The sequence below is a fragment of the Platalea leucorodia genome (genome assembly GCF_965183815.1).
Source record: "Platalea leucorodia genome assembly, chromosome: 7".
In the NCBI taxonomy this organism is placed as follows: Eukaryota; Metazoa; Chordata; class Aves; order Pelecaniformes; family Threskiornithidae; genus Platalea; species Platalea leucorodia.
Genome location: NC_138829.1, coordinates 8694468 through 8721207, shown reverse-complemented (window position 1 = coordinate 8721207; position 26740 = coordinate 8694468). Strand labels below are relative to the sequence as shown.

Genomic DNA, 26740 nt, shown 5'->3' with positions numbered 1-26740 from the left:
CCTACAAGGTCCTGAGCATCTCTTCAGATGTGCTGAGCACCTCATCTCCTGTCTTCAACATACTGTGAAGAGGGTGCTCTGCATTCTGCTGTGTTGGATCCAATACAGCCAATGCTCTGTCTTTCTGAATGCCACTTGTATTGCTTGCACTGAGTACTCAGTAATAGGAGAAGGCAACTGAATATTCTCAAAAATACTTATTTTTAATAATTCATTCCCTGGTCATTTTTAAAAAAAGTATACAGTAGGCCTATTCTAGCTTCCATTAATCTCAACAGCAAAGTTCCCAGTGATTTAACTGAAAGTCGGTTCAAGAGCCTTATGGCAGACAAATATCTTGAAAGTAGTCTGCATGTGCAAAATCAGAACTTCAGTTTATGTTTACACAACACACCTGGAATCATCTGACCTGTTTCAAAGGATCAATTTGACTCTCAGACACAGTTGCCGCAGTGCCAGTGACACTAAAGCGCCTTTGCTGACCTAACAATACCAGCTGCCACAGCCAAGAAAGCCTCTCATAGAGCCAGAATAAACCAGGCTTTAAAAATTCTACTCTAAAAATCCCAGCCTCCTGGATCTACCCCAAACTCTCTTCTGAAGCAGTACGAATCTGTGCAAAGGTAGATCCCATGTCCACTAGGGGACCAAGCCTGGGGCACAAAGCCCAGATCACATTGCAAGGAAGGGCCACCACAGTGGTTAAATCACTGCGGCCTCGCTGCACAGTCTAATGAAACAAGGAGCATTGGGTGCACATGTATTTTCTTTTTTTTTACAAGAGCAGCTGAGCTACTTCAGTATCAAAAGGGAATCTGAGGGGAGCGGGGAAGACCCCATCGGCTGTCCTGCCACCCCCCTTACGTCTCCTGGCTACATCCCCCGACTTGACCATTCAATCCAGACTGTGACCTGCCCCTCCACAACGCTGCAGAAATACAAGTATTTTTGTAGGTTTCTTGTTCTGTCCCCAAAGAACACAAATTAAATGGAACTGGTGCAGGAAGAAGTGAAGAAAGTTGATACAGCAGTAAGTGATCTGTACTGCCTGTTGGCAAATTTCACATTACCTTCTATATCCAGTGGCTAACTGACAGGTGCTTTCCCACTGGTTCTGGAGCTCAGAAATAGTCTGCTGAACCACTGGCTTCTTAATTTTCTCATTTCTCATTAAAGTTTCTCCTAGAGCTACCATGTTCTGTATTTTGGCCTCTCCTGCATCTTTGAGAGCTGTGATTTCCTGTATTAAAAGAAGCAGAAGCAGTACGTATACAACTGGTTTTGGTTATAGAATAAAAAGTATTACCAATGATTTTTTTCATACTTTGTACACTGCTGTTCAAGACAAAAGAATTCTCCTTCCAATATATAACATAACTGATACATCAATCAATATATCATTTACTTTTAGAAAGTCTGGGATAATGAAGCTGATCTATTAATTATTCTCTACATAACAAAACCAGCATTGTGCTGACAAATAAAAAAAATGCTCCAAATCTTAGGGAGAGATATTTGTCACAATACTGCCCCTTCCACAGAACGAAACATGTAAATCCCAGCATCCTCATCCTAAAGAGTCAGAGAAAGGAGACACCAAAGAGGACACTGGGGCCTGAGAGACCCACCCAGGCAGTGGAGCAGCCCAGCACAACAGCACTGCAGGACACCTGAGAAGCCACACACTTTGCAGAGGCTCTCCAGATGTCCCAGCTATGTTACTGACCTCCCTCTCCACCTCTGGAGTAGGCTATGATGGGAAGGCGCACAGGCACCAGTGCTGCTCATCCCAGAGACGCAGCAGAGAATCTCATCTCACGTGCATAATAAACTACGCAAAAACCAAAAAAACCCCCACCCAAACACACCCCTCCTCCCCAAATAAGCCACAAAACCACAGGCAATCAGCAGTGACAGTATCTTTTACGGGGTACTGACTCATCAAGCATTCCCCTGATATTAGCATAAGCCGTGAAGTGGAAAAGGAATACATTTAACACAATACCTTTATCTGATTAATCCTTTCGTCTGATGGCAACTCACTTTCTTGCGAACTCAGGTTATTAACAGCCTCCTCAAGCTTTTTGATCCAACAAGAAACATCCTGGGCAACTTCTTCAAAATTTTGTCCTTCCACTGGAAGTCTCTCAGTATTCCCTGCCATCTCACTTACATGTGTTATCAATGTCTGGTATCTACTAAAAAGATCACTGGCTTCTGAAACGGTTTCATATTCTGTCAGCCCAGCCTCCCTCAAGGAATTTGCTAGCTGAGCCATGGAGTCAAATGGTTTTCTGAAAAATAAAAAAAACCAAAAACATGTATTTGTTGTAAAAACAAGATGCAATCTTCTTTAGAAGACAGTTCTTAGATAGAGACCAAAGAAAACAATACCTCTGCATTAATAGCGCTTTATAGAAGTTTTCAAGTTTTGTCTCATCTTTTTGGATCTCTTCTAGTTTTTCTTCCTGAGCAGTGAGCCATTCTTCCAAAACCATACTGCTTTCTTCAAGGCTAAAGAGATTATAAACACAGACACAGGTCAAAATGAGAGGCATTACATGACCAAAACCCGCTGACAGCAGTGTTTTTCTGTAAAAGTAACATAAATATCATGCACCTGATCAAGCAAAGTTTTAAGCACAAGCTTAATTTTAAGTACCTCTGTCTATGTTACTGAAACTATCCATAAGCACATACTCCCATATAACACTGAGTCTGCTACAAAGCAAAAAATACATGAAGCATACCACAAAACACTCACTATCCTTTATTAAAATAACATCTTTAATAAAAAGTAGGGTTGCTTGCCATTCACTATGGCTGTTTAATAATGAAACATTTTATATTACTTGTGATTAAAATGTCAGAAACTACATTAGTTCCCTACCTACTGAGCTGCTGGAGAGAAGCACCAAGTTCCTTTTCCCGTTTCTGACATTTGGAGATCAATCTTTGTAGTTCTGCTTCTTGATCTCTCACACGGCTGTTAAGGTGGTTAATGCTTGCTTTGGGCAAGTAATGCTTCACTTTATTCAATAAAGTTTTAACCTCTTGGATATCTCTGTCTTTGCCTTCAGATGTTAGGAAGTGCTGAATAAGAGCACAAACACAAGATGCATTTGTCAAATTTGCTGTTGTATAATAGGTATTTATGTTACAAGACTTTTTCAACTCCTCTTATCTCCACCAATATTATCTACAGCAATTCCAGTTCCTGAAAAGGAATATATGTTAATTCGCAGTTTGCTGACTATTCCACTTGCAAGTGGAAAAGTTGCTGTTTGTAGAATAAGGAGAAAGTGAAGTAGGCGACTTGGATTTTCTTCTCTACAGCACAAATACACACAGAAGACATAGGTAAGCAGCACTCAGATCTACCACTGACATAACTATGTCATCTCCTGCCACTTAACTGTGATTGCTTCTTGCAGATGTTGTGGCTTTTCCATCTCTTTTCTGTTGATTCTGACTTACAAGCAAAAATCTGGCTACGACAAAGTGAATGCAAATTTTTCACATTTGAGTCCAATGGGGGTCAGAATTTCATTTTACTGTCTACATATTTGACTTTCTGCATCTTCGCACACTGAAGTACTTGGTCAAAGTCCATTGACTTTAACTACTGTCCTCTCTCTCACTTGCCCAACTATGTAGGAACCTGAACAGTGATACTGCATTTTAACAAAGTTTTATTTTCATTCCACTTCTTGTCCTAGTGCTTTAAGTTACATGAAATGTTCTTCTGGCCTCAAGTTACAAAACCGCTCCAGGTGAATTCACTCCCAAGAACAGACTCCTGTGTAAAAAAGTAAAACTTCAAGAACAAACAGCTTTAGAAATTAGAACATTTTAATACTTTACCTTTAGCCTCTGCAGTCTTTCTTCCAGTATCAGTTTTGTTTCTGAGGGGTCAAAGCAGTCCTTCAAAGACAGCTGAGTGCTGCTGAACCAGTCATTAAAATTCTTGCACTGACCTGAAAAAAGATACATTCCGATTTTCTTCATTAATTGTATTCTGTAAAAGAAAATCCCATTTAACATGAAGATTTCAGACAATTTGTAATTACATTTATCAGTGCTACTGTCAAAGGTTGCTTTGCACTACAGATCATGTGACAGAAAATGCTGCAGGTTTTTTTTACCCAACATTAATTGACAATAAACATAGCTGTTCACTTGGGAGGGACAGTCTGCTATACATAGCAGTTTCAGTAAACAAGACCTGGATTAGCCTATTGGAAACTTTTCTCGTTTCCACATAAATAAATATTACTCAAAAACTATTTGAAGATGAAACTTCCTTTGGGCCTAAGTCTACACCTGCACAATCCTGTGTCTGCATAAAACAAAAAGTAACTGATAATGCTATTCGTTCTCATAACTAAGATTAAATAAAAAATTACTGGAAAAAATGAAAAAGTTTGATTTCTGTATTTTTAAATGACATGTTCTGACATTTGTTCCTGAGTTATGCCTTATACTTCTTTTATCTGTTTTTTAAAATGTAAAAATAAGAAAAAAAAAAATTTGATTCAGATTGAGTGGTTTGTTGGAATCAAAAGCCATTTTTATTCAAATCTTTATCTTGTTCAGAACCCTGAAGCAGTTTGAGATATCAAAGCAGTTTCAGACACCGAACCAAAAATAAACTAACTGCATAACCTTTAAGTGATTATGATGGCCAATACAAGCCTATAAAACTACATAAATGTGAAATGTATTGGCTTACGGTTCAAAACACCGATAAAGTGATCTTGGAACACATGTTTCTTCTTATTAAATAAATCAGTGACACATTTAAGCTGCTTATTTAATTCATCCACATCAGGACAATCCGTCTCTTCTTGGAGTAATGTCACATGGTGTTTCTGCTGCAGAATCTTCTGGTGTATCTCCTAAAGTTAAAAAAAAAAAAGGACAACTGTTAAAAAGCAAAATTTGAAGCGCAAGCAGAAGTTCACTCTACAGAGCTGCTTTAGTACAAACTAGAGTTTTGCAAAAGGGTTTAGTCCTGCCTATGTGTCAAAATAATTTCTTAGAGTATATGGACATTAACGAGGCAGTCACAGGTAGACATAAGCACTAAACTCTCCTTGAGCAGTGTGTGTACATCTGTATGCATACATAATCACACACACATTCTCTCACGCACATTTTGGCATCACACAGAATAGATATGTGAAGTGCACAGTAATATAGTATGTTCCAGAGCATGTAATACCTAGAAGCTATAATACCTTAGCTGCCATAGGCACTATTCCACCGCTAAATGCCTTATTCTGTATGTCAAGTCCCTTTCAAGTGAGTTGAAAAATAACTTAGAGGGAGCTGGGAGAATTAATTAAAAGCTATATCTTTCTTCCAATGCCTGTGATTTCACTGCCCCAAACACTAGTGGTCTGACACCCAGAATGTGCATAATCCACTCACTGCCCAACAGGAGGTTTAAATCTTGCCAGCCTTGAACCTCCAAGCAGGAAGCAGCTTTTTCTTCACCTCTCTCCCTGGTGCAAGGAGGATGGAAAGTTGGCTTAAATTGGTTACTGAGAGCTCCCCTTGCAGGCAGGCTCAGGTGGCACAAAGACAACTTCTGTGTAGTACCCAGTCTTGGAAAAGATACAATCCAGTACCTCCAATACTGCTTCAACATATCTTGGGTGGTATACTGTTGTCGTGCCTATCACTAACCATATCCAATAGCAGCAACGGTTAACTAACTGTATCTGATAATATCCAGTGAAAACAGGCTTTTCCTTCACGTTTCTCGCAGCTTAAGGAAATATTCAAGCCAGGCTCTTTACTTGAGTTATTCCAGCAGTTTACAACATACACAGGAGAAACACTTATGAAGACTTGCCCAGCAGAGAAATAATGATCAAAATTATAAAAGATGCGTAATTTGTAGCACACTACCTCTAATTTAGTAAAGATCTCTAAGGTGTCAGAAGGAGATAAAGCTTTTAAAAGTGATTCAGTCATTCCAATCTGTGTCTTGGCCAGATCAAGGTCTCCTTTTAGTTCTGCTGTATTCACGCTGAGTTCACTGCTCCCCCGCTTCATTGACAAGAGCTCTTTGATGAGCTCCATTTTTTGCACAACAGATGATCTGATGACCTTAAAATTGGAAATAAACATACGTAAGAAATTATACAGGATTGATTTCCTAGAATATTACAGAACTCCATGACAGACATAAAAAGCAATGAAACGATCTGAAGTCCAGACGTTTCAATCACAGCTTGTTCCAGTTTCCTTCCCTCCCACTCCACAAATTGAAAAATAACAGTATTTAAGCCCTGCTTTTCCAAGGAGGAATGATCTCAGTTCATCTTTATTAGCAATGCATTTACTGGTGTTGCTTTACTAATAAATTTATTTGTCAGTCTACTCCAGTGTCTACTCTCAGCTGGATAACGGCCTTACGCGTGCTTCAGCTACCAGGAAAAAGAGGGTGCCAGCTCTCTCTGTAACACCTCCCTGCAGTGCCCCACCAGGGCAAATTCCCCACAGCAATACAAAAAACAGCCAAGGACAACAGAGAGGTGGGGAGCCCTGGCTCGAGACTAGTCACTAAGGAGCAACAGGTCCTTAAGCTGATCCTTATGGCTCCCACAGATTTGCATGAGACAGCAACTCAGTGGGATCATGGCCACATGCTGAAACACCACCCCAGGGGGCTCAGGGTGTCTGGTGCTCCCAAGGAGCATAGTGTGCACAGTACAAGGTTGCTGAGTCCTTTCCTAAGCTCCTTAGATCACTTTACCCAGTGAAACTCAGAGGAGTTCACTGCCTGCTGAGGATAAACACACAAATAGCCAAACCAGGTCAAGCTCAAGGTGCATCTGACAGAGACTGGGAGCGGAAGCTTAGGGAACTGCTATAGGATCAAGGTAGGCTAACATGGTCTCAAACACTGGAGAAGGATTTATTCTTTGCTCTGTGAAGTTAACACAAAAAGATGAAGATTTCCTTGTGATATCCCAAAGGAAATCATCACAGCAAACACCACTCTATGCAAACAGCTACAGACTACCAAGCTACATTAAGCCATATCCAGGTAAAGGTACAGTTTAAAATAGACGGTCAGCATGCTGAGTTGCTGGGATCCCCAAAGGGATGACGAGGTCCGTTGTGCCTTGCTCTTGGCCAACAGCTAAAAGCCAGGTATCACTGGCATTGCCTCTTCCAGCAGGCCTGCAAAACAGCTGGGTCAGGTCTAAGTCCCTAAAAGGCACAGGACCGAGAGAGGCCTTTGTGTTTAAAATAACAGGTTTGGCTCTAACAGCTTGAGAAAGACAACAAATGAAATGTCACTGCTAATAGCCGACAAAATGCCTCCAATTCTCTCTGGGTAGACTTAAGTCAAACCAAGAAATGACTGTGGCAAAGACAGTATTAGAAGCAAGGCTGTAGTAATGAGTATTGGCGTATTAGCTGTAAAAGCTTCTTCGTACCTGTAGCTCCAGTGGAGGTTCATTACTATTCAGAAGTTCTTCTATCTCAGCCACCGTGTTATCAAATTTCTGAAGTTTCTGCTCTTGGACTCGTAAGCATGCCTAAAGGTGGAAAAAACACATCAGTAACGGAGTTTCCCCCCAAATTAAATTTCCATGTTTCTGTTCGAAAATTACATTACTAATATTCTGCTTCTGCATTTTGGCATATAGAGCTCCCACAACTGGTCCATTTCCTGATTTTCATTTTAGCAATTTAGACTTTTTTTGTATTAGAGTCAGAAACACTCTATGTTTCTCAGGCAAAGTAGTTGTTAATGCAAATCTAGCAAAAATTTAACAATCTTAGTTATTTTACTTCTATATTAACCCAAGTAAATTTGCAGGAAAATAATCTTAATTTTGTATTTATTTCTTGCTGCTTCTATTAAAAAGGGATATTCTCAGATGTTATAGACTTACAGTCAAGAATTCGCATCCTGGTGATACACTTTGATAGGGATGTGATAAAATAAAACACATTCTGTAAGCACTTTTTTAATGTAAATCCTTTGTATATGAAAAGACCTCTACTCATTTGAATGGATTTTGGAACAAGCCAGTAATGTGAAAGTAAAATACCAGCTTCAACTTATGAAACAGGATGTATCTAAAATAGTCACATTGCTGTGTATTCCCAAATCAATATTCCAAACTCCCTCAGGACAAAGAATTCCTTTGCAGCCTCTGTACAAGCAATCCTCAAAACCCATTCACGTGCTGCAGCCCTTAAGAGAGTTCCCATTTGCATACTGGCTACAGGGGAAAGCAGAACTTCTCTCACATTATTTATACTGAAATTATCTTTAAATATAAAGTCCAATAATTCATTATTCTGTTCTTTTGTGACAGGCTTCTTGAAAGCACAAGCACCGGTGCTCTGCTGGGCCGTCACAAAGGACTCTGGGTTTCGACCCTATGTAACATGATACACACTGCAACAGTTGGGGTTTTTTTTTAATTAACATTGATGTAGAGATGTTTCAGGATCAATAACAAAAGAAATAATAATAAATTGATAAATGAACCTGACACCCTCTGCACTTTAAATCATTTTACAAAAATACAAATGCACTGAGTTCAGTTTTCTCTCCTTCTATTCTGCTTTTATAGTAGCTCATGGGAAACATGGTTTCTCTCTCCCTTGCCCTCTCCTCCCCTCTCTTTTGAGAATGATCCTCTCGCACGGGAGCAGCGGAGTAACCTTAGTGCAGCCGCCTCCAGCACAGCCCTTCCTAAGCACCAGTAGAGGCACATCAGGGGCATGGTCACATCATGCAGGCTTGAGCAGTTTCCAGGTAACAAAATGGCTCTGAAGATGCAGTTGCCAGCTGGTGCATTTTTACTGGAGCCCTCGGGGACCTGAACTACTCCAGGTGAATTCTAACAATACAACAGTAAAGGCAATAACAATGTGACAAAATATCCACCTCTGCACAGCATGGATACTACTGTTTCACTGGGAAGATCTATATACAAAGAACACCTTGGCTTTTTACTGCTCTGCAAATTAAAACAAATGAGCAGTGCTAACAGTAGCAGTAATGCTGCAAATAAGCATAATAAAACCCAGGGCATTTGTAGCACGTAAACACTGAGAAAAAACTGCCTGCGTATTTTCAAACAAGCAGATATGGAACACATTTATGCCTCAACCCCACTCAAGCAGGAAATTATTTTTGTTTAGTAGGTACAGGCTATAACCACAATGAAGCAGCACAGCTTATCCATTATGGCCCTAAAGTCAGAAATTAAAATATTTACCCCTGTATGTGAGGCTTTTCAATGGTACAGGGCTAGTGCACCCCGATACCAAGAGTTAATGCTATAACGTGTGTGAAAGGGGCATGGGCAGCCCAGGCTCTGCTGACGCCGGCCCGCCTGCAGCCCCTGGAGACCCTTAGCAGCCAGCCACTATTAAGGCTGCATTAAGCTACGCTGGGGAGCAGATTGGGACAAGGATCACAGGAGCAAATAAGTCACCTCTGCAACCTCTTCTTGAACTATGCGTTGCCCAGCCATTTTTGAGGCTCCAGTATCTTCACTGATAGGCAATTTCTAACTAGAAAACTAATCATTAGCCTGTACACACTCTCTTCCCTTTCTTCTCTAGGCACAAGGAAATATGTGCACCACTGTACTTAGACTACAAGCTTTCCAGGCCTTCTCTTTGCTGTATGTTTGTACAGCACAAAGGAATGAGGAAGCTTTTGTAGTCTAAAGCAGCATTTGCAGTGTTCCGTTAATTTACAACAATTTAGTACACATATATGCTACCTATTTATCAGTTTTCAAGACCTGCATCCCCAATACATTATGCAATACCTTCAGTGAAACTATCCATGCAGATACAATTGCAAATGTTACAACTTCCTCTGCTTTTGCAGTGCTGATATTTCTGAGATGTGCATGTTTATAGTCCAAAGTCCACATCACTACAGTGTAAGTTCAGGGTAAAAAATTTCCATCCAAATTACCTTCAACTGCGTAAGGTCCTCTTCAGTCAGACAATGGTCTTCTGCATTCTTAAGTTCTGCATTTGCCCAAGCGTCGATTGTGCCAGATAAACTAAGAAGTTTTTCCCACAAAGCCTGAGCTCTTCCCAAATTATCACAGTAGTTTTCAGTCTTTTCATTGATCTACCAGGAGATTTATATACAGAAAACACACACAGATTTAAAAAATGTTGAGTTATATTCTAAAAGCAAAAGCAGCATAATAAAATCGGAGCGAGATGAAACCACCCACAAAAACAACAAGTGCAGCAAGGGGAAAAAAAATCTCATGTGTCTTCACAGTGAACTGGTCATGGAGAAGATATTTAAATCCCTGCCACACATGTCGCCAAACATACCAATCACAACAGCAGCTTGCCAGTTTTAAGGCAGGTTTAGGAAGGAGCCTTGCTCATTAATGTTTATCTACTCTCAGTAAATACCATCTAATCTGAGTATTGATGCACTGCTTAGATCGACAGTGGCAAACATTTCTCACCAAAAGCACCAGCATTGTAATTCTCCAGATTATGTCCAAAGTCTAAATCCACAGAAGTTGTTATGGAAGCTTACAGATTCATGTAGAAAGCAAAATATTGCCTTTCTGCATTTTCTAGAATTATTTACTGTCAAGGAGTACCCATGATATAAACTACCTGAGAGATCAGAAACATTACGCCAATAGACACTCTGCAAGCTTTGCTCTGGTAAACACTTGGATTTATCTCTTAAGAATCTTTGCCATATTGCACTTAATTTATTCCAAATATTACACACGCGTCAGAATCAATTACTATAATGCATAACAGATAAGACCACCCTGATAATTTACTTTTTACATACATCCAGCCATCTGTCCACAATAATGTTAGCCTCATTCTCGAATGGAGGCTCCTCAAAGCTTCTCATTTTATTGAGCTGGAATTGGAGGTTTTTGCAGATCTGATTTATTTTGTCTACATCTTCAGAGTGATCATTAAATTCCTCTTTTGCCTCTTCGATCTGTGAAAAAGACCAAACAGGTATTTACAAGCATGTTTACTTACGACTGTTTATTCAGCAAAACATTAACTGATGTGCTATTCTATTTAGTTTAGAGAAACAACAGCATTACACAAAATAATCTATTTTATATAATATGATGAGACTAGGAACGTATCCTGTGTTGTTATATCCCTGTCACGCCAATAGGAACATTTCCCTGTTAGAAATCCATATCATTCTGTTATTGACTGCAAAACAGCTGAGTGGGAACTATGGATGATGTATTTCTCACTAGGAGAGCCAAAATCACAGCTTACTTTAAAAGTCATAATCGCAAGATCCAAGGGGACTGTACATCCATACACAGAACCTCGGTTACAGAAATAAACAATGCACAATGTAATAATCACCTGAGATATTACAACTAAAAAATATAACTAAGCATTCTGACGCACAGGTTTTGAAGTACTTTAAAAAAAAAAAAGCTTAAATCCTACTTAAACATAGCCATTGTCAAATATGCCATTGCCAGAAACTGAAATGTCTGTTTTTCCTACTTTCTATTTAAACACTAGACTGCTTCTTTGTGTTTAATTGTAATGTCAGTGTTTACAAACATGGAAGCGGGCTGGAAAAGAAACACTGACCTCTAGTGTTGGGCGATTTGATATTAAAAACTCTCCTTATTTCCCAGAGACCAGCATTACATCTTCTCATATAGATACTGCCAGCCACTGAGATAAGGGGAGGGGTGGCAGAGCAGCACTCACACACCAGAACAAGGCAGAGAATCTTCTCTGTTATTATTTTATATAATTGTAAATAACAAATCATCAGCACTCAAGGACACGCCTTGTACTGTGCCACAGGTAATGTGGACCACAATTCTGAGAGTGGGAGTTGCAAAACTCAGGGTGAGGAGGAAGGGTTGTTAACACAGCGCGGGGTCTCCATACAAGCAGGGGCCAAGGTATGCAGGTCTCACTGCTGAAACCAAGAAAAGACCCTGCCTCAGCTGAAGGCGGGGTGGCACACACGGACACCCCCCCATCGCCTGAAGAAAGAAACCCCTTACATTCCTCTTAAATGTAACCACCCCAGGCACTGCCTGAGAGCAAATGTTCCTGAATGATATGGCGGAAGCCTCATCAGAAAGCCTAAAAATGGGATGTGAACAACCAGCTATATAACCCAGCCAAGAAATGTGAAACTTGTACAGTAAAATGGTCACGATGGACACGCTGCTGTTCGCTAATCCATTAGCCATGGACAATTATGTCCAGCAGTTGTATTCATTTAGCCAAGAAGAATGTAGCTGTCTGACAAATTTTTGTCTGAAAAAGTGGTGAACTTTAAACTAAATGAGGGGGTGTCCAGCAATACCTGCTCATTCAGACTCATCAGCTAATGTAAAAGCTACTGCAAACGTTAAGTGCTATCAAACACAGCATGGAGCAAATGTTGGTTATGGAGGCCAAGGCTTGTATATAGAAGGTCTGTCTTCTGAGTAGGTTTGTAACACAGGAGAAGTGAGAGGAGAAATACCGAACTATGTTGTTATGGCTTCTAACCGCAACACAGTTTGGTCAGCAAAGTCAGCGTGAGGGCAGAGATTCATGCTGCAAATGTAACCAACTCAAGGAACTACTTTATCATCAGCCCAGTCAAAACCATTTTGGCCTCCATAAGTCCACACCCCAAGGCAGCACCTTGCTGGCAATCCGCAAGCTGTCTCTGAGCGTGGTGGCAATGACACACAGCGAGGTACACAAGCTCCAGCCTGGGAAGCAGGATAGATCTGTCATGGCCCAGCCTCTGAGCAGATGTGCCCTGGCGACACAGCCTTACGGCTCCTGTTCCTGACCCTGCTTGCTCAGGGCTAGCTGAAGATCTCTGCACAGCGCTGCACAGTGCAGACAAACCCCGCAGCCCTACCTGGGACCCAGTGACACGAGCGAGGAGAGGATACGGATCTAAGTTCTTGGTTATAAGCTATAGCAACAGCAGAGAAACAAGCAGCCCCAAGGAGTTGCATTGCCTATTATTTTTGGTTTATGTGGCACAACATTTTAAAGTTTTTTTAGTAACAAATGAATTCGCTATTTTGTATATTTACAGACTGCCGTCTATAAGGTTTTTAAGGTTTAACTCGGTACAAAATATAGAAATATTCTAAAGGATGTGGGTGAATATACCTGATTTTAATATGTATTTTTGGTAGGAAAGGATTTCATCTCATTTTGATACTAGATCATAGTTTTTCCAAGTTGGCTTTTTTTTTTAATCCTTCCCCTTTAACAAGACCTTGATTCACTAAGCAAAGCAGGATATCAACTTAAAACAGAACGAGGGTATGGTCCCTAAATGTATTTTGGAAGCCAAAGTGAAAGCAAGGTCTTAACATTTGCCCTGAAGGCTGGGTGTGCAAGGGCAACCCTACACCCGAAAGCTCGCAGGAAAGGCTTTTCTTTCCTTTTCAGTAAGTTCTTGTTACTCACCTTTGTTATTAATCTGTTCAAATTCTCCTTCCCCATGTAAGAAGTTTGCTGTGAAAGCATAATCTCCTGTTTCTGGATGATGCTGGTCAGACTAGTTTTGCAGCTTTGATATTGCTTCAGGAGCTCCAGAGCCCTTGCACACTGCTCCTGGCTATTAAAAAGAGATGTATTATTTATGGCCTAAGCATAAAACAGCAGCCTCAACCTCTTGTCTGCTTTCTTCTCCTATATTCAAACATGTGGGGAGTTTGACCACTAAGTTTGGAAGAGAGAAAAGGGGAGATAAACTGTACCAGTCATAAAACCCTGCAGTACTGTGTGATACCTGGTATGTGGACAGTTTTTGGAATCAGAAATGCCCTTCACCATCATATGCCTCTGATTCACATTTAACTGTGATGTGACCTGAGTGGTTCTGTTTACATGATACTCTCCACCTGAAAGGTGAGCTCAGCCACCAGTAAACCGAAATATGATGTGCAGCAAATATCACAACAGCTTGAGTGCTGGACAGTGGGAAATACCACCTCAGACCAGCCTTCAATGGGATAGGAAAACAGATTACTCCCACTGACACCTGTGCAAGCCATGAGGACTAACCAGAACTGTGCCAGTCCATGCAAAGCCGCTAGGCATCTTTAAAAACCGTAAGAGAAGGACAGATGCCTTGGGTGATCAATCATAGCCTTTCCCAGTCCTCACTCTCACAGGCTTATCAAATGAAGCTCCTTTAGTCTCCTCCTCCATAAGAAACTGTTTTCCTAGCTGTCCTCTTCCATTTTTTTCAGTTTGACTTTTCTTTTTGAATGTGCTGGCATGAAATTCACAGCAAATATAGAAGACACATCATTCCCAGCAGCAGCCAGGTTTTTCTTTTGGATACCAGTTAAGTCCAACACATCACTGCATACCTGCTAAATGACGGGACTGTGATGTCTTAAAAATGAAAAAAATTCATGAGCTTTGGCTGCAAACTTCTATGCGCAATTCTTGGCATTATGATAGTTTACAGCATCATAATAGTAACATTTTCTATTGTATCAGTATTTAATTTACTTTAAAGTATGGTCTAATGCTTTTCTGCTGTTTCATTTTACAAGCAAACTTCTTACTTGTACAATACTACTTTAAAATGTAACTTTTCTCCTTACCATTCAGCAAGCAAGAGTTTTGTATCCTCCCATAACCTCTCTGTAACTCTGCACTGTTCATTTGCTTCCTCTGCTTTTTCCTCTTTGATCTGTGGGAGCTTATTAGCAATTTCTCGCATAGGTTTCATTTCAACAGCAGCACAATCCATTTCCTTTTCCAGTTCCGTTAATGATTTTACCCTTTATTAGAAAAAATGAAATACAGCCTTATATTAAAGTAAGTCTTTGATTTTTTTCCCCAATGTAATTATTAAGTTCCCTAGAAATTCATCCTGAGCTGCACATACCAACTATATTAAATGACATCATAAAAAGTCTAATTTGATCTTCAGTTCGTGTAATTTGACACAGTCCTTCAGATGAGTTATGCTGACCTAAGCCCTTTGAGAAAGTAATCCAAAATCCTGAAGTTCAATAGGGTCTGTATGAACATATTGAATTATTTTCTGTTAAAAGGTAAGTGCATTCTGGCTATCTTAAAATATGGTCTAAGAAAGGAAACTATGCCATAGAACGGGATTTCAGAACTTAAAAAATGGTCACAGCTTATAAACTCCTCTCCTCTCCCTTTTTCCACCTGCATAAACTGTAGTGAATTGTTTATTCATCCTTTGCAAGGCTGCAGAGAGCTCCTCTGAAACAGTATCGGAGACACGCAAATCATGTTAGTGGCTTTCTTGGGGTGTGGTAAAATAACACAAGGCTTCTACAGCACAGAGTTTTACATCGTGTGTCAGTGCTCAGCAAGAAGACCTGTCTCCCTGTTTGACAGTTTTCTTACTGAAAACTATGATCATAACAATCACCCTGCTTCTATTTTTTTCTTCAGCAAAGCTGCTTCAAACACAGACATAGAAGTTTAAAAGAAAAGTTATTTAGGCTGTGAGGCAGAGAATAAACCATAAGCTCACAACTTCTTTCAGTGCTCCACAGATACATTCAAGTTTCAGTGATCTACTGCAAAGGGGCTACAGGCCCTCTGACTTCACTGAAATTATGAAATTATTCTTTAAAAAAGAATTCACCTTTGTTGAATAGCTGGAATTGTTGGATCCTTCAAGCCTATTTTGTTAATTCTGTCACGTAGATCCTGAATGTTTTTAAGGAGTTCACCATTTTTTGTGCAAAAAATCTTGTATAAGTCTTTTTCCTCTGTAAGCATCTGTCCACTTGAGGGATCGTAAGTGGCATTCAGCTCTTCAGATAAAGTCAGAACAAGGTTTTTACAGCAAGTCTTTCTCCCACATTCAGCATCTTCCAAACAGATATCAACTGTTTTCAAGCGTTCATCTAAACATTTAGCCTCTTCTGCCATATGAGAAACTTCTTGTGCAGCCTCTCTCAATGCTTTTCCCTGTATTTCAGGTTGACCTGAGAGATCTGTGAGACATTTGATGGAAGATTGAATCTTCCTCAATGAGGCCATAAAAGCTTCCAGATCTTTAAGGACTGTCTCACGGATCTGCATTTTATGGCTCATTTCTTCAAGCTGGTTTTGATAGTAAATCATAATTTTACTTGCAGCTTGCAGGTCTATTGGATTAAATTCATCTCTTGCTGAACTATCTAGGTGTTCCAATTGTTTGCACACTTCAATCTGATTTAATATGGATCTCTGCAGCTCCTGAAATTGAGAGAATGACCAACAGTGTTAGCAAGTGAAAGAAAATCTGTATCCTGCATTCAAGCTGAACATTATGACTGAAAAACAAATTATACTTGCAATAAAATAACTATGCTAAACAGAGTGGTTAAGAAAGAAAACCTCTTTTTTCCTACTCTGGACTTTGGTGGAGGGAAGGAAAAAGATGAAAAATCAAATAAAATGGTATTCCACACACAGGGAATTTGGTCAGCACTACAGAAAGCCCAAGCCTCTTTCCAGCAATCAGACAAAAAGGAGAGAAAGATGATGAGATTCCTGGGACTGAAACCAGCAGGCTCTCACCGCAGGGGATCACTCAGAGCACAGGCAGGCACATAGATATTTGTTGCTCTGCTATCTTTTAAGTTCTTTATGCTATACTTTCGGAGGAGACTTACACACATTTAAAAATCTCTTGGTGAAGTCTGCGTGATATCTGGTTACAGCCCTCAGACAAACAGCAGTGTGTCAGTGTTGTCAAACTCCAAATGTGCAGAGAGCTGGGAAAAAACGCAGGGCCCTTCCAGCCAAAAAGAGTCATCTCAGACAGAGAGCGCACATGCTCTCTGCCCTACAGCTGGAGAGACCTAAACCCTACTTAGCTCGAGAGCCAAGGGCAGAGAAATGCAAACTTTCAGTTCTGCGTAGCAGTCACTGTGTTCAGCTTGGAGTGCATATCAAGAACAAAACAATATTCACCCTGCTTAATAGACAGACCAGAGCCTCAGCGTAAGATACTGATAGCAGGTGAACAAGTTACTGCATACATGCAGAGCTTCCGAAACCATCCTGGGGTGTGCTCAGGTACCTCAGCAGATGTGACACAAGGCAGCTTAGCTTAGCTCACAAATTAACACCACATTATATATATGACTCCACAAAGTGATATAAAGCCAGGTGGGAACAGTATAAATCTGGAAAGTCCTAACCTAGAGACAAAATGTTCACCACTATGCTTTTTACAGTAGAGCCTATTGAGGGTCTCTGGCTGGCTCTACAGGAACAATGACGTTTAAAGGAAAGGGACTAAAATGCTGTTAGATGTTAGAAGGTTTGGGAAGTCTTGTGAGCAGTCCCAAACTTCTGAGTGAAAATCCCATTAGGGTCTCTAGTTCCTAGACATATTAAAAACTATTCTGGCTAGAGTATGGTCTCTGCATTTTCCCTTACCTTTAGTTCGCTATAAGCAAGATCACTATTCATCAGATTAAACTGCTGGATGTCCTTTTTCTTCAGCCGCTGATCTAATTCACATAGAAGAATGGATTCATTTTCTATTGGCAAAACAATTTCCAAAGCAGTCCTTAAAGAGTTTGTTCTACAAGAAAGGTAACAAAACATGAACTGGGAAAGCAAGCAAGAAAAGACACTCAACATTTTACAGCACAAAAAGCCACAAAGATAATGTAATTGACTGTCTAACAGATCTAATCCTCCTCCTCCTGAGGTCAAATGAGTTCTTCCATTGATTAATAAGAAAAGCAGTGTGAATCCCAGCGAATTTAACCAAAAGGCTGAAGGAAATAAGAGTAAACTTGGAATACTGCACGGTGAGGCTACAAAGACCTGGCTCTGTGCTTCTTGGAGAGATTCACACTGCCTGTAACGTATATATGAACCAAGTATAATTAAGAAAAGCTTAATCTTATGCAATTAAAAAAAAAAGGTTAAAAATGTGCAAATATTTTCTGTAACGCACACTATTCCCTTCACAATACACACATTAGTTACAATGAACTATTCCTTAGCTAATATCATTAATTGTTATTTTATACCTGGTATTTATAATACCCTGAAGCTCTTCCCATTCTCCTTTTAGTTTGCCTCTTGTCTCAGAGATAGCAGCCTGCTGCACTTCGTCCACAAGATTTTCTAAGGTAGATGAGATGTTTTCCAATTGTGTCCAACTAGAATTGGTTTCACTCTCTATCACCTAAAAGATATACACCGTTAATTGCATTTGTATGATACCGTATTATAGTCACAAGAGTCTCTGTAGAAAAAGTGAAAACATCACCCGAAAGTAAGAGTATTTATTGCTTTCTTTTTCTTTAAGACTCCATTTTTAGCTGCATGCAAATCTCTACCAACTTTTTATGATGAAAATTTCTATGTCAAATATATGCCTTGGCCACATTTTATAAAATATTCAATAAATACGGTTCAGCCATTTTTACTACAAGAATGAATGGAAAATATCTCAACTTAGTTACGTTCAAAAGAACAAAAAACAAACGTAGAATTGAAGTGCTGAGAAGCTAGATAACCTTTGTACTCCCTTTAAGCAAGGACTTGAAAAATCGCAGTAATAAATTCTCCAACATCAGTTACATGCCTTTTATCATTCCCTTAAGGTTCTCACAAACCTGATCAAGTTATAAGTCCTGAAACAGTTTCACTTGCACATACACCACTGCCATTTGATCATTCAGCTCTGATGACTCCTCCAGCCCTGACCATGGTCCCTCACTTACCACTCCTGCTGACAAAAAAGCCACTTTCCATAGTTATTTTTTCCATTAGACCTATTTCAGCCTACAGATCTCAAACTGAGAGCCACCAATTTCTTCTACCAGAAACACTTGGCAAAACTCCGCTGCTAAGTAGGAATGCAGTTCTGCGGAATGCTAAACCCTTGATTTCCCTTCTACTTCTGACAAACCTGGTTGTAAGGACACTCCTTTTCCCTTGGCAATACACATTAACACAGAGAGGTGAAGGCTCTACATGAGAAAATAACAATTTAGGCTCCAAGTAGGTTTTTAAAAGATGAATACTTACCTGTAGTTCAAGCAGCTTATTCTGAAGGCATGAAGTGCCTTTTATTTCATCAGTAAAGCCAGATGCTACTTTATCTCTGCTGATTTGCAAAAGTTCCTCCAGGTTACTTCTTTGTGTGTTATAGCTAAAGAAAGATGCAATCACTTTCAGACAGAATATTACTTCTAATTTAGTGGAACATGGCAGGGGCTGGGATTTGCTGACCAATAGATTACTGTATAAAATAAGCACAGTCTATTGCAAATGCATATTTTTACCGAAGTCCCAAATGAATGGGCATAAATGAGCAACAAATAAAAGAGCTGAGAAATTGCTCACCTGGCTAATTTTGAAGTGTTAATGCCTGCCCACATTCTCGAAATTCAGTTTTATGAACGTAAAAATGTCAGCTTTTTAAAAACTTGACACTTTTTTTTATTTTGCAATATTTGAAGTTATTAGTAAGGCAGATACAGATTTTTCAGGCCCGAGAAAAGAGGAGAAGACGTTTTCCAGCTCTAAGTGTTCTTGCTACAAAATCCTAATGTTTGAAGCATTTAGCTACTGTAGTGCTTCCTTATCAATTACAGAGCAATATTAAGTAAACTGTAGTCAAACAAGAACAAAGTTCTGCATAGCAAAAGTGCACCCTATGTTCGATACATTCAATTCATTTAGGAACGTCTAGCATAGTATCATCTCAATATACATGCATTTTATCCTTTAAAAATTACCTCTCTAATAAAGCTGGTATGGGCAAATCACTGTCTTCCTCAAATTTCTTTGCATAGCTTTCTCCATTGTGATGTTTCACGTCTGGTTCCAAAACTATATCTGCAGCAGGTCTTGAGGTCTAAGTAAAAATAATAAAAGGTAACGACGACTTCTGCATCATGCTGTGTCAATACCTAGTGAATATTAACAGATATCTGTGAACTCCTGAAAGAAGCAATTGCTTTATGTGTCCCAAAGGAGACGAGAGAAACCATTCGTATATACAGGATGTGTTTAAACTCAGACATGAACCAAAAGAGCAAATTTTTGAACACTTGCAGCCAGGTCATTCATTCCTTCCACTGATACTGGGTCTTCGTCAAGCACAATCCACTTGTGCAAATTTTTGCTGCAGCTCCGTGGACATCCTTGGGCAACCACAAGGCACTGTCCTCTGCAGCTTTTGTCAGGCTGCTTATACCAGATGCCTTTGCATATACTCTTCTCCTCAGTTTGAGGCTGGCTGGTGTTAGTCATACAATTCATAGTTCGATTATCCATGAGAGAACAGATTTCATCATTGTATCAGGGACAATATTAGTACCTTTACAAGAGATACTCCTTGATAATAGCTAATTCCTACATATCTTCAAACTTCATGTAAATGCAACAGGTCCCTTCCTATAAATCCCCACTCTGGAGGCTGTCTGATGAGCTGTCTGCAGCCTTACTTACATGAATGTTTATCCTAAACAAGACATCTTCTGTGGCATCGAAAAGATGAATTGAAGTATCTTGTCTCTCTGAAATGATTTCTAGGAAGTTACATGTGTTCTGGTTTTCTCTGTATTTTTCTAAAGCAAATGCCTCCCACCCTTCACTGTTTTTCCTCTCTGTGTCCTCTGAAACTTGTTCAAATTACTGGGAAATTATGAGGGATTTGCACTTGAACACAGCTTCACACAAGACTCTTTCAGTTGAAACCCACTCTTTAGCAAAATATAATGCAAGGCTGGAGACTCACATCTCCTCAGGATGCCTAGTGCTGTTCCTTGCATGTTAGTTTTTAATATTTAGTTAATCTACATTCCCAAGTACAATGGGTTTTGATGTCTGACCAGAGGCCTGAGGTCCTACCACAATAAGAATAGTAACAGAAATAATCAGTTTTTCCTTTTGCCAATGATCTCCCCTAGACAGAGCACTGTTTTCTAATAGTAAGTATGGACTTCTTACCTCCTGTACCGAAAGGATATCAATTTGTTCAGAAGAACCAGGCTTTTCTCCATTCTCAGAAGCAACAATGGAGCTCCTATGGTTTAAAAGAAATTTCAGCTTAAGAAAAAAATATGAAATACAAAGGGAAAAAAAGAAATCCTGGCTAATGATTAAACACAGCGCAGCTGTGATGAAGGGTAATAAAATATTGTACTTGCTAGTTTATGAAACTTAATACTAAATGTTTAAATGTACAGCTGCCCGTAGTAACGTACATGGTAATGTACTTGGCAGTACATTTACAATACCACAAAATTTATCCATATATCTGATTTCTATGAATCTACAACACATCATGCACTGTCACCCACTCTTTCTTAGATGACTGTCCTTTTCCAGCATGAGACAGCAGGGCCGCATGAGTATCTGCCATAATTTGTTGAAGCTTTTCTAGCTTTTGTTCACAGTCTGCAGTCAATGTCTGTATGCCTGGGACAGTTTCTTCTGATAGTCTTCCCAATATTTTAAGGTCTTCTAATGACTTGCTAAGTTCCCTCAGGCTGCCTTCATGGGAAAAAAAGGCCTAAACGAAGAAAAACAATATAATAAACTCATGTTAAGTCATAAGAATATGCAATTATTCTCACACATTTTTTCTATTTCCATTGCCTTCTTGGATGAATGCACTTAAAGCGTAAGCTGTCAAACCAGGAGAGAAACATCTATTTTCCCTTGATTCTTTTTCAAATAGAGCCAGGAAAGAAATTAGGATTTCTGGCAACATGTTCTCCAGCGGCATTCACAAGACTATACCGACTCTTGCTTGATTTTGAAATTCATTCTGTTACTACAATTTCAGCTACTTTTGGTCCCAAGTCCTCTTCACACTGACATCAGAAATACATGTCCCATTGACTATAGAAAAAATAGAATTGGAAAATTTATTTAAGATATTCCCCATCAATAATTGTACTTTCTAGGGTGAAATCAAGATCTACTAAAAATCTAAAAAACATATCAGCAGAAGGAATGCACCTGAGAATGCTTATTTCTCTTTACTCTTGCATATGTAATATTTGCTGAAGATGAACCCATGAAAAGCAAAGACTAAAACTCCACTAAATTCAGTGAAGGCCAGCATTTCATCAGGAAAGCAATTTCTTACCCTCGTAAGTGGTATACTGGCCACATCAATGCATCTCAAAGAGGAGGATGAAAGAAAATACTGGAAGCAATGAAGGGTAAAACCCATTGCTTAAAGAATATGTAAGATTCGCCATGGCTCACCCTGGCAAGTGAAACATGAATGTTTTAGTCTAACTCTGTGGTTAATTTATACACAGCACAAACACAGAGGTAAAGTGCAGCTATTGCACTGTGAGAAGATACTCTTACCTGAAGGCACCTAACACCAACTATGCAACTGTAACAAATCAAGGGAGTCACAGAACACATAATCATTTCTTATTTTTACACTTCGCATAGCTAAATGTGTTTTAATGCTTCAAGGTTGTCTTTAAAAAAAAAATGGAAAAAAGATACCAGCCATGTAAGAAGGAGGTAATTCTAACAGTCTGCGAGGAGGCTAATACCTGCAGTCAAAAAAGGTAAAGAAATAATTTGGGTGGCCTCTTTGTGCTGTGTTCACATACTATGGAGCACAAGGGCCCTGTTCCACAAACACAGGCTGCAATAATGTACCTAAAAAGGAGCAAGAAGGACAGACAATGCATTCACAAAGAGAGGAAGGCGAGCAGAAAAGGAGTGTGGCAGGTACCTCATGTTCCTTGATGAGGCCTTTGGCTTTATCCATACTTAGGTGTTTCTTCTCTTTGCCTAATTGCTTATTGATTTTTTTAAAAATTGTGTTAAATTTCTTTTTTTCCCTTTCTACTAGGAGCTGGACACAGGATATAATTTCATGATGAACTGCCTGCAAAATTCAAAACACATTATCCCTGTGAGATGGTGAGACAGTATTACAAAGCAAATAAAAACCTCAGAACATATTGTGACAAAAAAATTGTTTTTCAAAGATGCCAGGCCTAATGAGGACAGTGGATTCTCCTTCCAATATTCTCTCACCTCCCATCTTTTACGAACATCTTTACTCTTTTCTTCCACTACCAGCTTTTCACGATCAGATGAAATATTTTTCAGTTGTTCTGCTGCTTTCAAAAATTTGTCAAGAACTTTATTGTCCAGAGCATTAAAAGCTTCCTGCAAGAAAAGCATCATAATGAAAAATAAACAGATCTGAATGTAGCTTATTTACCTAATAAAATTACATCAGTAGCATACAAAACCCATGCATAAAGCATGTATGCGTTGCATGTATGGGCTGTGATAGCTCTTGCATGTGTGAGTATGAGCGCATTCCCCATCCTTGCACACCTGCAAAAAGGTTGCAAACAATATCAGTGTATGCTTTTTTGGAGAAAAGCAGATGTTGTTCTTATAATCCCTCTTTTAGGGGAAAATTTGGTACCAAAGAAGAAAGATTAAGGTCCCTGAACTCTGCATCATTTCTAGGTGATGTACGTGGCCACGTCCCATGCCTGTCAGCGAGCGGGTGAAAGGTCTACCTCAGTGCGATGGGACCCTATGAGATGGCCTGGAGTGAGGCTCTGTGCTGCTCCTGGCACATGGCTGCCCAGGACTTGCAGTGCAAGATGAGGCAACACAGATTTTGGGCACTTCCATTTTAAGGAAGGACTTAAAGGACTCCTTTAAGAGATCCAGATTTTGAGCTTGGACACTTTCTTTACCAGTAAGCCACTAGGAAAAAGAGGTGATTCAGTATTTATAATCACATTTTAAAAACCTCTCCAAGAATTCAGGCATGTGATTCTTGATGGGAACCTTAATTATTAATCAGGCAAAAAAAATGGCTGTAGTTCAGAACATGATGAGTACTGATGGGATGATGAAGTAACTTAAGACAGCGCACTGAATAAACTGCCATACAGATGTACATTTCTTCATTCAAGCTGTCTGCCGACCTAATATATGCTAACTGTAATAAATCAAAAATCTGAGAAAAGCATTAATAGCTACCAAAAAAAAATTCCAGTGTTTTTCTCACTGTGGTACCTTAGCCTTTTAGATACTAAATAGCACTACGAAATACTCAAATTCAGCTGGCTCAGAAAACAAACCCACCTCATATCTTGAAATACATTCTTCAGGACTTAATTTTTGACTGATAAGTTGCACAGCCTTTGAAATGGAGGCCTCAAGCTCTTTTTGGGATTCTTCAAAATTGAGCAAAGCCTCCTTCTCTGAAGGTCTCCTCTCAGATTTGGACAAGATGTTGTTCATGTCACCCATGACAGCCTTGGAAGAAAGAGACTCTTTTCAGAACATGCCTGAGTGTCAGTAATTACATAAAGCTATTGCTTCATAACATCACTCAAGTTCTTTGAGATACTTGATCTTTGAAATGTTCTAGTTTTTGCCCTGGCAAGAGTCTGGGAGACTGATTCCAATAGTACAAACCCTTTTTTATTTTACATAAATGAAAAGGAGACTTCCTAATCACATAATGTTAAAATTAGAGATGTCTGTGTGTATAAAGTACAACAACAATAAAAAAGGAGTACCTCTATTTTGTCTCTGGCTTCTTTAATTCGTGCCTGCAGCCCAGTGGTGTGAGAATGCTGTTGGGACACCTGACTTGAAACATTTTGCATCAGGTATTGCAATATCTCTTCTGCTGCCACAACTTGTTCTTGGCATGAGGTTCCCCTTGCAGCCAAGCTCTGGTTGAAAGAAAAGCATTAGAAGCTTCTACAGTATTTATGTCTTTTTGTTTGAAGGAACTGAGTGAAAAAGCCAGCCTTGATCACAGACGGTCAATGTTTGGTCAAGGGAAAATCTTATATTCCAATTATGGTTAGTGTATTACATTGCAAAATCTCTGTGTAGAAAGAAGTCTGCTGCCATCCACAGGGGATTCTGTTTGCTGAAACAGTCTTTCTGTCAATGTGATACCTCCCATGTCTTTGCCTCAGAGCCAATTAGAAGTATTTTTTAAATACGCTCTCCCATCCAGACAGCTTTCCAAATGAACGTACAAACCACACATTTGGCTATGTATCGGCTGATCATGAAGTCATCCAGAAGTAAGCATATATCAAGGCTCAGATTTTCTTGTGGTATTCAGTAATAAAAGGCAGGAAGCAGCTGGGTATTTTGCATGCAAAAGTAATGTGTCATATCTGAATATTTATCATGAAATGTCGTTATTAGAGCTGTTTTGATCTATGAATATTCAACACGTTCTCCTGTTTGAAGTTGTCAATTAGCATTCTTCTAATGATAATCAGCGCTTTATTCTGGATCTCAACCTATTGTACCGCAGGTAATAAGCGACCTGATCTCTTCTGCTCACAGACACGGAGATACAATACCAGTCACATTTTTGGAGGCTATATTTCAGGGTATCTTTTGTTACTTCATTGTTTTTAACAAACTAGTGTCACACTGCAAAATGAGGGTTTTTTTATAAACATATGCCCACAATTACAAAAAGATGAATAGATTTTTTTCATAGGTTCATGCTCCTAATTCTGTCAACTAAACACAGTGCAAGAAGACACAAACCAAAAGTAAGCTAACACTACTTCTGGTTCACAGTTATTGTAGGTGGATTTAATGTACCAAAGAAGATCTACGTTTAATTTTAGCCCTTAGACAGAAGAGCTCCAATGAAAAATCCTGCCGGCGGTCACCCTCCTACCGTTAGATTATACTGGCCCTGTTGCAGACATAGCAAAAGGCAACGTAAGACTTCAGCTTTTCCAGTGCAAAGCTTGGCATCTTTGTTCAGTCTTACCTTCACTGGCAGGTGAAGAAAATAAATCAGACTTTGTACTGAAGCTGCTGAGGTATATATACATATTTCTACCTGCCATCTGCTAAGAGGGGAAACAGTAATCCCTGGCAGAGAGACATGGGAAAAAATAGAGGCTAGTGGAAGTAACAAGAAATTCATCAGTGCTCATTATGGGTGTTTAGAGCAACTGCGTATACGCTGAGATGCACAAATTATCCAGCATGCTGCTGAAAATACTTCAAGTATTCCGGTTCTTGACAGGTGAGCCCTGAATACAGACAAGTTGCCCCAAGCCTCCTCCCTGCACTGCAGGGTAGATGACAGAAAGCACTGTATGACCAGGGGAACTTCTCAACTCGGCACTTTGCAAAGTTTTAGTCTGCTGCGAATTAATTAATTAATTAATAATTAATTATTATCGCTCAAGAGCAAGCTGCTGATCAGTGGCACCAACAGCACTTCATTGGCACCTGCTTGTCATCTGGACACACTGATGTTGGAAGATTCATTTAGAGCTCGTCTGGGAGCAATCCTGGGAAATAACATCAACACTAGCATTGCCTTGACTTTTTACCAGTGTTACAGCACAAAATCCACATTCATTTCTGCTTCACTGATGACGGTTCATTTTACCCCAGCCACAAATCCATGCTGAAAGATGATGAACAAATATTTTAAACAGTGTATTTCCCTTTTCACCTGCAAATGTTCCTCCATCTCAGGTTGCACAGGCCCCTCATGACTGATCTCGCCGAGCAGACGTTCAGTCTCTGCTGCCCAGCTGTCCACCCCTCCAAGGAGCTCTTCAATTTTCTCCAGGCTCCCCGGAAGCTCCCTGGTCTTTTCAGCAGCATCTGTGCTCTCTTCACCAAGCTATAAAGAAAGAGCAGGCTAAGATGTTCATACCCGTCATCGGTTCATGGGTCTCCGCTACCCTCCTGC

At 39.7% G+C, this 26740-nt stretch overlaps 1 protein-coding gene across 4 annotated transcripts in view; it reads right to left on the bottom strand.

The window, feature by feature from the left end:
• SYNE2 (spectrin repeat containing nuclear envelope protein 2) overlaps positions 1-26740 on the bottom strand; it is a 199851-nt gene that overhangs the window by 128888 nt on the left and 44223 nt on the right. For 3 of the 4 annotated variants that reach the window (XM_082317896.1, XM_082317897.1, XM_082317898.1), the window contains exons 1-15: positions 18045-18175; positions 17440-17587; positions 15650-16248; positions 14625-14804; positions 13474-13624; positions 10835-10993; positions 9974-10135; positions 7458-7559; positions 5917-6117; positions 4733-4898; positions 3865-3977; positions 2891-3093; positions 2395-2514; positions 2006-2294; positions 1071-1240 (exon numbers count right to left, since the gene is read on the bottom strand). In XM_082317896.1, coding sequence (XP_082174022.1) covers positions 1071-1240; positions 2006-2294; positions 2395-2514; positions 2891-3093; positions 3865-3977; positions 4733-4898; positions 5917-6117; positions 7458-7559; positions 9974-10135; positions 10835-10993; positions 13474-13624; positions 14625-14804; positions 15650-16248; positions 17440-17472 — 2648 coding nt within the window. In that variant the 5' untranslated portion in view covers positions 17473-17587; positions 18045-18175. Of the gene's footprint in view, positions 1-1070; positions 1241-2005; positions 2295-2394; positions 2515-2890; positions 3094-3864; positions 3978-4732; positions 4899-5916; positions 6118-7457; positions 7560-9973; positions 10136-10834; positions 10994-13473; positions 13625-14624; positions 14805-15649; positions 16249-17439; positions 17588-18044; positions 18203-19050; positions 19175-19763; positions 19883-20979; positions 21056-21332; positions 21545-22738; positions 22895-23046; positions 23182-24123; positions 24298-24563; positions 24723-26497; positions 26672-26740 lie in introns of those variants that run through there. The other variant, XM_082317899.1, reaches the window with a different exon arrangement.